Here is a 14,667-nt window from a genome sequence, read left to right on the forward strand (position 1 = left end):
ATGTCATGATTACATGTTATGCTTTTGCCAGAAGTCCTGGTGAGGTCTGGCTGGGATAGGCTGTTGTTGTTGTTGCCATTCTCCATCGTCTTTTCCATTGGTGGGGTGTTTGAATTCGGTGCTGTCAGCTCACCAGTTTCAACTCCTTCTGGCCAAAGAAACAGAAAAAAGGAGAATAAGTTGTCATGTGTGATATTTGATGTGTTGCTAAAGTGTCTTGATGCAACAGGAATATAATACAGCACTGTTAGATGTGCGTTTATGTATAGTTTATGATAAAACGTGTTTGTGTGTACGTACTAGCGACTGTGCTGTGCTCATGAATTTGTGAAAGAGCATTCATGCGATCAGCAGCATGTGTGTCGTGTGTGTGTGTTTTATAAGTTAGCGCTGGAGCCAAGTGGTCTTATTATGTGACCTGGTAATTATACAGGGCTGTCTGAGGAGGCTAGAGGAGCCTGACATCAAAGCAGGTCACGACTGGGTCTTAGCAAGTAGCAGCACTGTGTTTATCTGTGCTGAGTACAACGGTGTTCTGCTCCATGCTGGCCTCTGTCCCATACCTACCCAAATGGAAGCCAGCTGGGCTACTGGCTGTCTGATAAACACACAGCATCTCCTGTGGAACCTACATCCATTGCTCTCTGTTTATTTGCTTTTGTGACTCTCTGCGTTATTTTTCTTTGCTGCAGTTGTACTGTCTACCATTTATGTGTGATGTTGTTGATGGATTCGGTATCTTTTTTGGGTATCGGAGAAGTTTAACTTTTTCTATGGATTTTAAATGACATTTTGGTTCACATTTTCATTTAATCCTTAAGTGATACAAGGGTACATATTTGGAATGCCGTCTATGATGAAGGGTTCAAGAAAAAGACTCAACTCCCCTGGACTATTTAATTACTGAATATAATAAAAGAATGAATATAAATACTCTGGAGTTGTGATGGGGGGATGACAGAGGAATTTTGAGCGAGGTAAGCAGCCATTTATATCCACCTATTTCCTACGTCCCTGTTACAGTATAAAGACAGGCTAGGAGGAGGCAGGAAACGTTTAATAATATAAATTAACTTAAACCAACATTTGACCATTTGCGATAGGATCATCCGGGAAGCGTGTTATTACCAGCTGTAAACAGGGTCAAAAATGACTGCAGCCAAAGCTAGGGAATGCTGTAGAACAACTTCTGGTGGAAGTCCCACCCATATTCATTTCCCCAGTAAGAACCCCAGGAAAAAGCTGGATACACTTATGCAGTTATTGACAGGTTAAGATAAGCAAGCTCCTCTGGAACTACTGTTTAGAACACCATTTAGTGAGTGACAGAGGAAGAAAGAGGGACATAAATAGAAAGGAACAGAATGATTAACAAGGATCTTGGCCTTTCAGCATCAGAAATATCTAGCTAATGACACCATTATAACCAGAAGCCAGAATCCATGCCCTTATTTATTTTCTCTGCAAGACTTTTTCACCTTTGAGCAGAGAAACTCAGCTTGTAACCAAGATGACTCACAAGGGGCTTCAACCCCCATTTCTTCAACTGAATCTCTGACAACAGACAAATTGTCAGAGCCTGTGCTCATAGCTCACAGAACTAGCAACACTCTCTCCTTTTCATTCTCAGTGAGAAATATAACTATAGCTTGTTTGCAACACCTCTTCATGCCACCAGCACAAATGTACCGTTTGCATGCTGTGGTCTGAAAGCATCCCGTGGTGCTGTGCAGACCCCAGGGCCTTATATACTGCATGTGCCTGTGTAGTTAGTTATGAAGGAGCTGGAATTGGTAAGTCCACATCTGGAAGCAGCTGCTGACAAAGCAAAAAGTCACGACAACAGCAGCAAAAGCCACAAAAAATGCTCTAAGCAGGCAGAAAAATGTTGAGAACACATAAGCCTGAAAAGCATACATTTCATGAAAAACACATTTTAATAACTAGTGGCCCCAACCATATGGACACTTCTAGGTCTACAACCATGGATTATTTGTAGAGATGCACCGATCGACCGGCCAGGGACCAGAATTAGCCGATTTTCTGCATGCTCGGACCGGACCGGTAACCGGCCGGTCAGCCTCACGTCTTTCCGATTCCAAGCAGGTCTGTTTTGCTGCCAGCAGCGCAGGCAATAACATCACAGCTGCATGTAAACATGTCATTGGCGTGGAAGATCTTCACTGTGAGTGAAGAATACATAAAGTTCGAAATGTGTATAATTGTAAGGCCAAAGTAAACCGTGGGGGAACCACCACAATAACTTTTGGATCAACAAACCTAATTAGACATTTAAAACACAATCACCCACCTGAAAATGCCCATTTTAAAAAAGAAGCTAAAAAGGGAAAGCGGCTAAAGCTCGCCAGAGCTCAGAGCCAGTCACAAGTCAGCAGCCTCTCCTATCATTCCTTGGTATGAGCAGCGAAAAGACCAAAGCAATTACGAGGAAAATGATGGAATTCATGGCCCTGGATGACCAGCTGTTCTCCATAGCTGAGGACAGAGGCTTCAGAAATCTGATAAATTTCCTCGATACAGAGTAGGAGGTACTTTCCGACGTCGCGTTGCCCGAGTTGTTTAATCTCGTGTCATGTCACACACGCAGCCTGTTATCTGTCAACATTTGGGTATACAAATCCAGGAGAGGGGAAGAGGGGTGCTGGATGGCAAAAGCAGGCTAAATACTATAGAAATTGTGACATTGTGATTTAATGTGCTGAGTAACGTAATTTTTCCCACCGTGTCCGATATTAAAATCAGTGCGACACACATTGCAAAAGGTGTGGGCATTGTCGATATGGCTTCGGGATAAGAAATTAAATTCTTCCATCCAGCTGCTGTTAAATGTACATGTATATTTTGTTTTTTTCACCGGATCACCAGCTGATTCTTCTCCTCCCATCTACCAGTGATGCTTGATTTAACATCCCATGTCAACTGCTTGCGCAGATATCAACAGCGCAACTGGGTTGTAGGTTGCCAGATTGTGGTCATAAATGATTCGTAATTTGTATGATTTGTATGATGTGTCGATTGTGTGAGTAGGATGCGTTTCATTCAAGATCTGGCAACTGGACCACCTTGGAATAATATATTGATGTGATTATTCATATAACGTGGTTTGGGCCATACAAATTACGCAAGTTTTTTTGGGAGAAATAACAAAACGGGAGACTCCCGGGAAAAACGGGAGTGTTGACAGATATAGTTACAAGTCGTTCCCGAAGCAGTGCTCAGTTTTACAACTGATATTTGGACATCTAACGTAAGTTGAGCGTATTGGACACTTTAGATCTTTGGAATTGTTTTGTTAGATGAGTAATAAAGAGAAAAAGGTCCATTTATAAAAATAGTGGAAAATGACATCTGTTATATAAAGCAACTCATTTGCAGTTAATTGTTATTTCTACCTCTTTCTAGTCACAGAGCACTTTATTTTGAGAGTTGTTTAAGTGAGAGAAGATCCTGTAACTTAGTGCAGTTTGGGGGAAATTGTAATGTTTAATAATTTATTTTATTATGAAAATACAATTTAGCATTGAAGAAAGGTCGCTTTTGTTTGTATATGCGGTTAATAATAGTTCTTAGAAAGAAAATCGGAATCAGAAAAAATCGGTATCGGCAGGTCACACTTGCAAAAAATCGGAAATCGAAATCGGCCAAGAAAATTGCAATCGGTGCATCTCTAATTATTTGATAATCGATTATTCTTTGATTACTTTTTTGATTATTCTGCTAAAAAAGCCAAATTGTATTTATTGTATTTTATTGATTACAATTAATTTAAAGAGCATAAGTGATTGTATGCTATACATTAACACAATAAAGTTTTACAATAAAAATGTTAAAATATACTGTAAATTGCTTGTAGTTTTAAAAGTATTCATAAGACTTCAAGTGCTATATTATATACTGTATACAGGCTATAGTATGTGAAAGTTTATATTTTATTTTATAATTAAGTCATATTTTAGATTTTTTTAAATACACAAATTCCACACTCTATTCTATTTATCCACCCCCCTGCAAAGATGCTGAGAGCCTATTTGTTAAATTCAATATTTACAGTATTTAAATCTTTACACATTTATTACACAGTCTTTGCATTATATAACACTGTTAAGTGATGAGTTTCTCTGCGTAGGCCACACATATCTGACTAATCGATAATGAAATGTATTGTCAATTATTTTCATTATCGATTATTATCGATTTTATTGATTAGTTGTTGCAGCACAAGACACTTCATTAAATAAATGTTTCTTTTGCAGAAAATATGTAGGAAAAATATGTTTCTTTATAAATAAAATGTTTTTTTGTGGTGTATGGGACTGTCATTTTCAAATGTTATTTAATAAGATGCATTAACCATTGTTTATTTATTATTTTTGCATTTATTTAGTAAAAAGTACTCTTGAATGGTTTCTTATACATATGCATTCTTCCCCCTTGAAACCATAAATGCGTGCTTTCATCCAGTCAGCTAACATTAAACTATGTTCTTTGTTTCATCATCCCTGGAAAATCATAATATAGATTAAATCTTTCAGATAAATCATAAATTAAAAGCAACAATAATTCCGGCCTGTGGTCACTGCCAATGATAAAGGATAAACCGGAGGATTCAATACAAATCAAACATTCAACAGTGCTCAACGGAACTAGCCAGAGTGAAAAAAGCTGTTGTGGGTGAGTGTGTGAGCAGGGTAGAGCAGAGCCAGGGCTGTAGACAGACAGGGACCATGTTTTGACCCATTTTAGCTTAAAAAATGCAGACCACTAAAGCCTGCCTCTGTAAAACTGCAAAAGAAATATCTGTCTTTATACTGCTGTGGCACTGAAGCATGTGTTAGCTCCTTCTTTTCTTCCATTGCTGTGGATCACTGGGCATTAGCGACTAGAACCCAGCTGTTATCAAAGGCAAAGCTTTAATTCCTCATCACAATCAAGCCGTAGAGCAGGCAGGGGAGATTTACTGCACCAGCAACATAGTTTCAGCCCAGTCTTGCATATTATTTGACTGAAACAATGAGGAATTTCAAGAACCTGCACTTAATGATCTCAGCAATTATGCCACGTTTGAAAAGCCTTTCATAATTATATCTCTGATATAACAATCTAGTTTTTTAAAGTTGTTTTAGAGCAGGCTAACAACACAAACAAAAAACTAAAAGCATGTATGTAGGACATTACTTGTAGGGCGATATGACGATATATATATATATCGTGGCAACAATATAAAGTGTTAACCGATATGCTATATCGTGTACATCGCGATATGTAAAAATCCATGTGCGCAGCACGTGCGTATCTATCAGTGGGCATGCTTCACGCGGGACTGAAACCAGGCTTAAGTGGAGAATGAGCTGTGGCCAGTACAATTTGTGCATGCTAGTTTGGCACCAGATTCACCGATTCTGAGCGTTATATAGTGGATGACGCAGCGGTCCAACATGATCTGACACATTCTACCAGGACACTGTCCAGATACCTGGATCATCTCTTTAACATGCCTAGGTGTGTTTGACTACACCACACATCTGTACTTCTCCATCATTTGATGAATTATTGCTGATATAATCAATTGAAAAGTCATGAAAATGAAGTGGAGCTTGTTAAAACAGGTGCAACTGTGGTGTAGGCTCACAAAAGCAGACACAGATTAGAAAAATTGAATCTGCAAACTGTGTCGCTCAGCGATAATCACCTGTGGTGCTAAAGAATATTAGGACAGTGAAGGTAGGATGTTATAAGGAAAAAGAGCCTATAGTCCACGTACGTAGTCATTGTGTTTAACAGTGTCATTTCATGATATATCGAGGACATTTTTAAAATGGCATATCCAATGAGACTCTTTTTTTTATTACTCAAACAGGTTATATAAAAGATCAGTGCCATGTTGTTTAATCCTTTAATGACAGCCTAGAGTCTCCTGAACTGAGATCAGTCAGTTTAAATTAAAAGAAATTATGCATAGCCTAGAGCGAAGCCAAAAAGTTCACGTATGTGGACACAGGGTCTCAGGAGGTCAAAGAATGAGGAATATTACCAATGCAATTTTACAGGTTTGTATACATACAGTAACATCTGCCTGTTACTTGGCAAAAGCACAAATACAGAGCAGATGCCGTGTCATCATCTGTCTAACTCATCTCTCCACCTCTCTATGTGTCTCTCTTGTTCAATCTCTTTCACTCCATTTTATGGTGTTAGTTTATTTATTTTTAAGGTCTGGGAGCACACAGAGACTTTTTAAAATCTTCGAGCAGTCAGGTATGAGACCTGGTTTAGAGGATAAGCAACCTTGTGGCTTTACAGGGACACTTTGAAATTTGCTCAACCCTCAAGCCGCTGCCTTTCTGTATTTTGTGGCTTAGTTGCTCTGTCTTCAACAACCCTGACTAATGCTCTTTTAGAAGTTGCTATCAAGAGACAAAAGAGAAAGAGAGAGAGGCTGACAAGATACTTATAGATATTTTAAACTCCCTCTGTCTTGGTAGAATAGTTTAAATGAAGACTCTGGCAGGTGAGACATGCTTGAATTAGAACTTTCTCCAACTCTGAGATAGAGAACTTCTAATTTGACTCATATGAGCCATAACTGTAAATTATGCTTTTAATGGACTACAAGAGATTGCAGAATTTGAAAAAGGCATATCTTGCGCACCAGCGAAATAGCCTCCCTTTCAATCTAGAGATAATTTTCACAAAGTGTAAAAATTGTGTCTTTACCATTCGAAATGTGCCTGGAGGAAAATGCCTTTGTATATCATGACAAAGAAATGGCTCGGAGAGGTGGACCTAGAGGTGCAGTGCACCGGCCACTTGTGTTGAGGAGTTAATTACTTGTTATTACCCTGACTAATTAAAACCATCACTCTTTAAAATCAACTGAGGGCAATATCATGCCAACACAGAGAGAGGATGGGAAAATGAAGAAGAGGTAAAAGAATGAAGAATTGATGAAATTAGGTTGATTTTATGCAGCTGTTGGCTAATATTATCATCGGGTTAAGGTTTGGCAGACATAGTTCGTTGTAGATTTGCAGGCATTTGGAACCATGTGCTGGCCACAGGGCACAGAAAACAGAGAGGGAGTTGGAAGAATACAGAATCAAACTACACTGCAGGCTGGGTTCTTTAAATTCAGTCACAATTAGTGCACTTTAAGATCACTTGAAGAGCAAATAAGGTGCTTCACATCTATCTTTTTGTTATAATACAAATATAGAGGGCAAAAACAACTGACACAAAGATTCTAATTGTGTGTAGATTATATTTATCCCTCTATAAAAAATTGTTTTGCTAAATGTGAAATGCAACACTACATGCTGGTGGCTCAGGATTGACCATACTTGCTATACAGGTTATGTAATAAGTTGTGCTTTTGTAAGAACTACTTCCAAGCATCAGTATTTGTTATTGTAGGTGTTCTTACAAGTTTATAGACTTGTATACCTCTGCATTCTTTTCTTTTGCTGCTCAACTGTCCGGAAATATGTACCATGCATGTCATATTCCATCCATATGGTTTATCTTTACCAGGCTCTCTTCACAGAAATACTCTGCAACGGCTGTTGCACATTTATTCACATGCATCTGTACTTTTCTGAAAGCATTGCAATGAGGGCTACAGGAAACAGGTGGTGCCACTTAGAGGAGCATCTCAGATGGTTTAAAGCAGAGTGCCTCATTTGGAGCCCACATTTGTCCTCCACGTTACACTTTCCTGAGCCCTTCATGACTTTGACACAATTAATTTTTTTGCAATGACCCCTTCGGGATGTAATTACAGGAGCAAAAAGAAAATAATTAAGCAAATGTCTGTGGCTGATCCTCTGAAGAAACATGTTGATAACTATGGTATCATCTTCACTAAGCTTGTCTCTGAAACAATAGTCTAATCTGGGCTTGCAAACTGGCCAAGACTAAAAACACACGCTTAGGGGGAAAAGCTTCAAAGAACTGTTTTGGAATTTATCCAAATTCACAGATTATTTAGCAAGTACAATAGAGGAGGGGGAAAACAATGTAAGCTCATTAAAAAAGAAAATGTCTGGTATTTAGCAGGCTTTAGGGAGGATTTAACAGCACTATATCTTGTGTTTGAAAGTTTCTGTCAGAAGATAGGGGGGTCTGTATCTTTGTTTGAGGGTTTGGCATCTTCACACATGACGCGTTACGGCTCCTGGTTCTCTTTAACAAACACATTCGCTTTTGCACAATCATGCACCTCTGTTGGCTGCAAAGAAGCAACAGGAAGTTTCAAACCCTCTGATGAGTGGCCAACAGCTGCATCATAGGTCAGCATTGATTGCGCTCTCACTCTCTCTCTCTCTCTCAATCTTGTTCTCTCATTTGAACTCTCTCAATCAAAATATCCAAAACATAGAGAGCTAAAAAACAGCAAATGTTCTCAAGCAACCTTTGCTACTTTGCCATTTTATTGTCAAGATCTATGACTGAAGTGAAAGCTGTAGGAATCTCAACAGCAACTTAAAACCATCAGGCTAAGCATCAAAGAAAGACCCCACAACGTCCCAACATGATGAAACCTCCTAAATCTTTCCCACACAAAGGAGACAGACAAGTGATCTCAGCCTCTAACATATCAGGAGAAGCCAAAATATACATGTTGGAGGGCTAGCTGAGCATCTGCAAATAATTTTGCATTGCGAGAATATCAAGTCATTTGAACAGGGGTGCTAAAGAGTATCTGATGCGCCACAAGTGAACATTTACTGCTGTCATTTAGCAATAAAATGTACTGTACATTAGAGAGTTTTGTTGGACAATGTACGAAGGTGAAATCTATTCAATTATTTGGTAACACTTTAAAATAAGGTTCCATTCATTAACATTAGTTAATGTATTAGATATCATGAACAAACTATTAAAAATATATATTTTTTATATCATTAATTAATCTTTGTTAATGTTATTTAATACAAATGTAAAAAAAAAATATTGTTAGTTCATGCTAGTTCATAGTGCATTAACTAATGTTAACAAATACAACTGTTGATTTAAAAAAATATTACTATATGTGGATAATTAGTATTAACTAAGCTTAATAAATGCAAAATAAGTATTGATCATTGTTAGTTCATGTTAACTAATGTAGTTAACTAACGTTAACTTATTGTAAAGTGTTGCCAATTATTCTTGAGGGTGTGCCAAAGAAACCACCAGATTGTACTGGTTGAATTGATGATTTCTCAATGGGTGTATCATCGTGAATGGAAACGAGGCTGTGAGAGATAAGACTTATAGTTTCTTCAATGACATGCAATGTATAAAGCTGTACCAAGCTTATTGATCACATCCAATTTTCCACTCCAACTCCATGTTTTCTGGAGTTTTATTGACAACAGAAATTTTCTGGAAAGATTTTTTTTCAGTGTTATGTAGGTGAATGATCCAAAACACTTTAAACAAAACTACAACCCATTGAATAGACTGTTAGTTTATCCCTCCCAGCCTCATTGTCATATCCGTCAGAAATTAAAGATGGTGCTATTGTGAATAAGGTTGATGAACAAAAGAAAAAACATAAAGGAGAAAGAGAGGGATGATGTCACATTAATGCATTTTAACTGTGTCACTTATGAAACAAAACCAATGTGAGAGGTATGCAAAAAATTATCTCATCAAACCACTGCAACAAACAGTGTTTAATAAAGGAAGAATTCATCAACCTCTTACAGAGGTTGTAAGAGGGCTTGTGGATACATTCAAAAAATCTTACAAAACAAAAATAGAGCACTCTGTCAACACTCTCAAGTCAGATCCCAATTCAAGCATAACCAGAGGTGCTGGCAGTATTTGTGTCAAAGTTTCAAATGACACAAAATAAGCCAAATCTTGCTGAACTCCAGAAAAATCTGGCTTTCTTTATAGCAAACACTTCTGTTTTTGCTTTATTCATGCACTCAGGAGAGCAGAACTGGAGTGACGGATTTAGTGTAGATGCCGGTTCATCTCCCACAGTGAGTCAGGCCTTTAGACAGAACTATGTCACTAAAACTGAATAGGCTAGTCAATGCAGGCAGTGTTCAACCTCAGACGGGCGCCATATTCATAATCAAGCAGCCTCAAACAAGCTTGTGTGTTCATAAAGCACTTTAGACTATGAGTCCAGATCTGAGATCAGATTGATGTTGGGCTTAACTAATAATTATAAAATGAAGAAGGACAGTCTACAAGCAAAGATATCATCATATAAATGTTTGATTTTAAATGTAAATGTTGCATCGCAAATGCAAATATAAGGATGGCCAACTAAAGCAAATAGTCTAAATGCAGCAAGGAGAAAATTCCTTGCAGTCTAAACAAATGCGCTCCATGTTGAGGAAAACCTCAATTGTTTAGGAACAATTTAGAGCTAAATGTAATTAGCGGTTATTGGGTGGATCGCACATATGCCTGGTGGCCTAATTTTGACTGTGGCTGGCTTACCAGCATTGGTTGCAGCAGTCACACAGGAATCAACACGCTTGCTGGTTTTTGCAGCACTGTTGTGCAAATCTAGGACTAAGCCAGGACTTGCTCTCTCCCACAGTAAATATGAGGCCTCTGCCTGCAGATATGAGTCTTGTAGATAGGACTGCGGCAGTTTGCAGAGGTGGTGTACTCAAAGCCACTTGTTATACACTCACTGGACCAGAGACTAAAGATGGGCACACATATTAAACGGCCACACATACATATTCTGAGGTGTCCTTTGTATTAAGAACCATGACTAATCTGGTTCTTTGACCCCTCACAAGTAGGACAGTAAGGCAGATCTTAAGGTTATTCCCAAGTGGCCCATTTCCCCTCTAGAATTTAGAGAACCTTAAAAATGCCCTACTGACTTCCCCAAGCTTACTATGATGAGTCAATTCTCTTCTTAAAAAATATTTCGGGTTCATAACAAGTTATGCTAAATCGAGAGCATTGTGGCATAATGTTGATTACCACAAAAATAATGTCAAATTCCCTTCTTTTCTTAAAAAAAAATCATTACAGTGAAGCACTTACAATGGAAGTGAATGGGGCCAATTTTTGGAAAGTTTAAAGATAAAAATGTGAAGCTCATAATTTTATAAAAGCACTTACATTAATTATTTTGTTAAAACCCATGTACTGATTGAGCTGTAAAGTTGTTTAAATAATCAGTTTTACATTCATTTTAGGTTTTAAGGGTTTGTTGAGATTACATCTTAACTTTACATAGAACAAGTTAGTAAGCGATCACATTTATCACACTAAAATTATGTTAACACTCCTACTTGCAAACAGTGAGCATTTTAACATTTAGGTGCCCCATTCAATTCCATTGTAAGTATCTCACTGGAACCCAGATTTGTTTTTTTTTTTTTTTTTTTAAGAAATGGAGGGACAAGTCAAAATTTAATTTTGTGGTAATCAATATTATGCCACAAATTCTGTTCATTAAGCTTAACTTGTATTGAACCCGGAATATTCCTATAACAGTGCCGCCCACTTACAGTAACGCATGAACACAAGGGTACACTGTACAAAGTAGTAACCTGAAATTGTTACCTTTAAGGGGCTTTTTCTACCTGATATAACTCTTAAAATAAGTTTAGTTGGTATAACCTAATGTATTCAGGTTTATGTATTACTTAACAGTGTTGAAGTAATATTTTTGTAATGAATGAATAGGTTAATTTAGATGTTACCCCATGAAACACATTTTTAGTTTAACATGTTTTGTTTTGTTTTTCAGTGTACACTGTAAAAAATATTTTTGTCAGAATGGGCTTCATGTGGTAAGATCTACAGTAAATTAAGTCGTAATTATTATTAAACATGACTACATTACTACATTAGCTACATTATGTTACACCAACAAAAGTAATTTTTAGGGTTAGATCAAAAATAAATAAATCTTTAAGGTAACAACTGCAGGTTCCCACTAGGGCTGGGTAAAAATACAGATTTTCAGATGCATCGCAATCTTCATTTGAATTTATATAGATTCTTAAATCCCAAGACCGATCTTTAACTATGAGTCAACCCTCTACAATGTGAGTACATCACTTGCATATGTGACCAGATTAGTTCACTTTTATTATTATTATTATTACGTGACTAAGAATATCTGTGATTAGCCACTTGCTGGTAAATGTTCAGATTTTACTCACCAGTGAATAAGTAATATAGTGGCGAACTTATATATAGTATAAATTATGCATGTAAACAATAAAATGTAACATGCAATATAATTTATGCGATTTCAAGACATTATATTTAGAATGTCCCCTGTATAATTAACTGCATTAGCTAGGGTAGTATTTCTTTCATATTTAAGCAAATGAACTTATATCGGTAATATACCAATTTGAATCAGAATTGAATCGAAACTGAATTGAGAGCTAGAGAATCTGAATTTAATCAAATCAGCTTGTTTTGGATGTGTAGCCTACATAAAAAATACAGCAATTACAATAGCAATAAATAGTAATTAAAATTTCAAGGGAAATAACCTCTTTCTTTAATCGTGCAGACCTAATCGATACCCAGCCATAGTTCCCACTTTTTACAGTGTGAGCTAACAAGAGTATACTATTCAAAACACAGAACACCTCACTAGCACTGCGAGCCCTGTTTTCACAAGCCAAAACACAAAAACAAACATTTGTTCTCCTTTTATATGCACTTATATGTCATTTGAAAAGAGAACTTTCTAACAAGAGCCATTTTTTAAAACCATCTTTGGCCTTACAATTTTCAGATTTCATTAGGAGGGCTGTTTCCTCATTAGTCACAAGACAAACCTCGCCATCATCTGATCTTGGATAAGCTCTCATGCATGTGTGAGGACGTTCTCTGTTATTTCACAAAGAACAGCACTGCACTGACTTGGCATCTATCTGGGCAGTGACTTCAGTCAGACGGCGAAATGACAAACGACCAATTTAATCAAAGCATTTAATCAGCTGATTAAAAGTTATGCTACATGTAAAAATGGTATTATGCCGTTCTTACCTTAAAGAGCTATTTATAGCTGATGTAACCCTGAAAGGTTACTTTCACCGGTGTAACCTAACGCAGTCAGGTTGATTCAGTCATATTACTTCATATTTTTTGTTTTAAATAGAAAACTGTTCATTTAGACGTTACCACATGAAGCACATTTTTTTTAAGGTTACCTGACGAAACATTTTGTTTCAGTGTAAAGTTACATCCAGACATCTCATAGGTCTATTCTTCAGCAGAAGCTGGTGCCTGCTCTACCTGGGCATGGGGCTGTGAGGGCTTCCAAGGACTGGCTGTCTGGTTGGACTCCATCAGGAGGTCTGGCACTGTGGCTGTGCTCCTCCTCAGACATCTGTTCAAGAGCTAGGTGCCAGGTGACTAGAAATTACCCTACAAAAGACACACACAGCTAAGAACAAGAATCAAGCCTGTGAACACACTACTATCATTGTTCCCACTATCACTTTCTCCTGCTATTGTTCAGTTCATGTCAGTGGGCCAAAGCATTTAAAAACACTGGCGTCTTGGGAAATAATGCTTGGCAAAAGAAGAAAAAGCTAAAATGGCTAAATGAAGCAGAGGCCAAATGAGGGCATGGCCAAAAAAAACCATCACAAATTGGTTTGCCAAGATAGATCAGACCTGTCCAAATATAGGGTTTGAGTCATGAACTAACTAAATGAACAACTAGCCTAAGTAAATAACCTATTTTGATGTTTGGACCATCCCATTCCTGTGGTAAACATGCTATTTCAAGAGTTTATCCTTATGTTGAATAAGAATCCTTAAAGTTAATTTGTTATCTCAAAGACACCATAACTTATACCATATATTTCATAACGGATATTAACTCTGCACATAAACTGTGCGAGATTATAAAACTATTTGTAGAGCATAACATGACTGTTATTTTTCATGCAGTGGTTTGTCTGTGGCGAGTCTCTGCACGTTCCTGCTAAAACTCACTCAAACCTGTTGAACGTGTCCACAATTTGCTAAGAAAACCCGAGGAAGAAAAACAAATCAAAAGTGTTTAAAATTCTTACCTGTAACGGTTACTCAGTACCAGTGTTGTTTCAATTATTCATCTTTCAGTCCACGCGCAAAACAAACTCTTTATTACAGCTGTCCCAAGTATTCGTTGTTGTTTTTTTATTTACATTCGTGTTGACACCTGTTATTCCTCATGTGTTAGTTCATCACGACCCTTTTCGCCAGCGTCGAAAAAATAAAGAGATTTATATTCTTCTTCAAACTCTCATAAAGCTAAAAAAAAAAAAAAAAAACTTGACAGAAAACTCAGTAAGTTGTCAGTAAAATAAATAAAATCAAAATATAAACAGTTATTACAAGTTATTCCCTTAAATTCCCTTTTTAATTTCCAGTAATGGGGAAAGTTGTTGCGGTGGCTCCTCAGTGTTTTCAGCTCGCGCACTTTCGGTCAGGACTCTCGTGAAGCAGCAGCAGTCGAGCAGACCGCTCGAGACTGTTCGACAGGAAATGACATAGGCTGATTACACCGACTCCCTTCAGGCAACAGATGCTACAATTACAGCGCGCTGTCCAGGACCACAACATATGCATCCACGTCAAAAGTAAACAGAATTATATATATATATTGGTTTGCCAAGATACAATAGATCAGACCTGTCCAAATATAGGATTTGTATAGGGTGT

The 14,667-nt window shown here is 37.5% G+C and overlaps 1 protein-coding gene across 5 annotated transcripts in view; it reads right to left on the reverse strand.

The window, feature by feature from the left end:
* LOC127626149 (myoD family inhibitor-like) overlaps window positions 1-14,456 on the reverse strand; it is a 38,692-nt gene extending 24,236 nt beyond the window's left edge. For 2 of the 5 annotated variants that reach the window (XM_052101727.1, XM_052101725.1), the window contains exons 1-3: window positions 14,037-14,456; window positions 13,249-13,380; window positions 14-148 (exon numbers count right to left, since the gene is read on the reverse strand). In XM_052101727.1, coding sequence (XP_051957687.1) covers window positions 14-148; window positions 13,249-13,342 — 229 coding nt within the window. In that variant the 5' untranslated portion in view covers window positions 13,343-13,380; window positions 14,037-14,456. Of the gene's footprint in view, window positions 1-13; window positions 149-13,163; window positions 13,381-14,036 lie in introns of those variants that run through there. The other 3 variants (XM_052101726.1, XM_052101729.1, XM_052101728.1) reach the window with 3 other exon arrangements.
* Window positions 14,457-14,667: the final 211 nt, after the last annotated feature.

The sequence above is a fragment of the Xyrauchen texanus genome, chromosome 32 (genome assembly GCF_025860055.1).
Source record: "Xyrauchen texanus isolate HMW12.3.18 chromosome 32, RBS_HiC_50CHRs, whole genome shotgun sequence".
Taxonomy (NCBI): Eukaryota; Metazoa; Chordata; class Actinopteri; order Cypriniformes; family Catostomidae; genus Xyrauchen; species Xyrauchen texanus.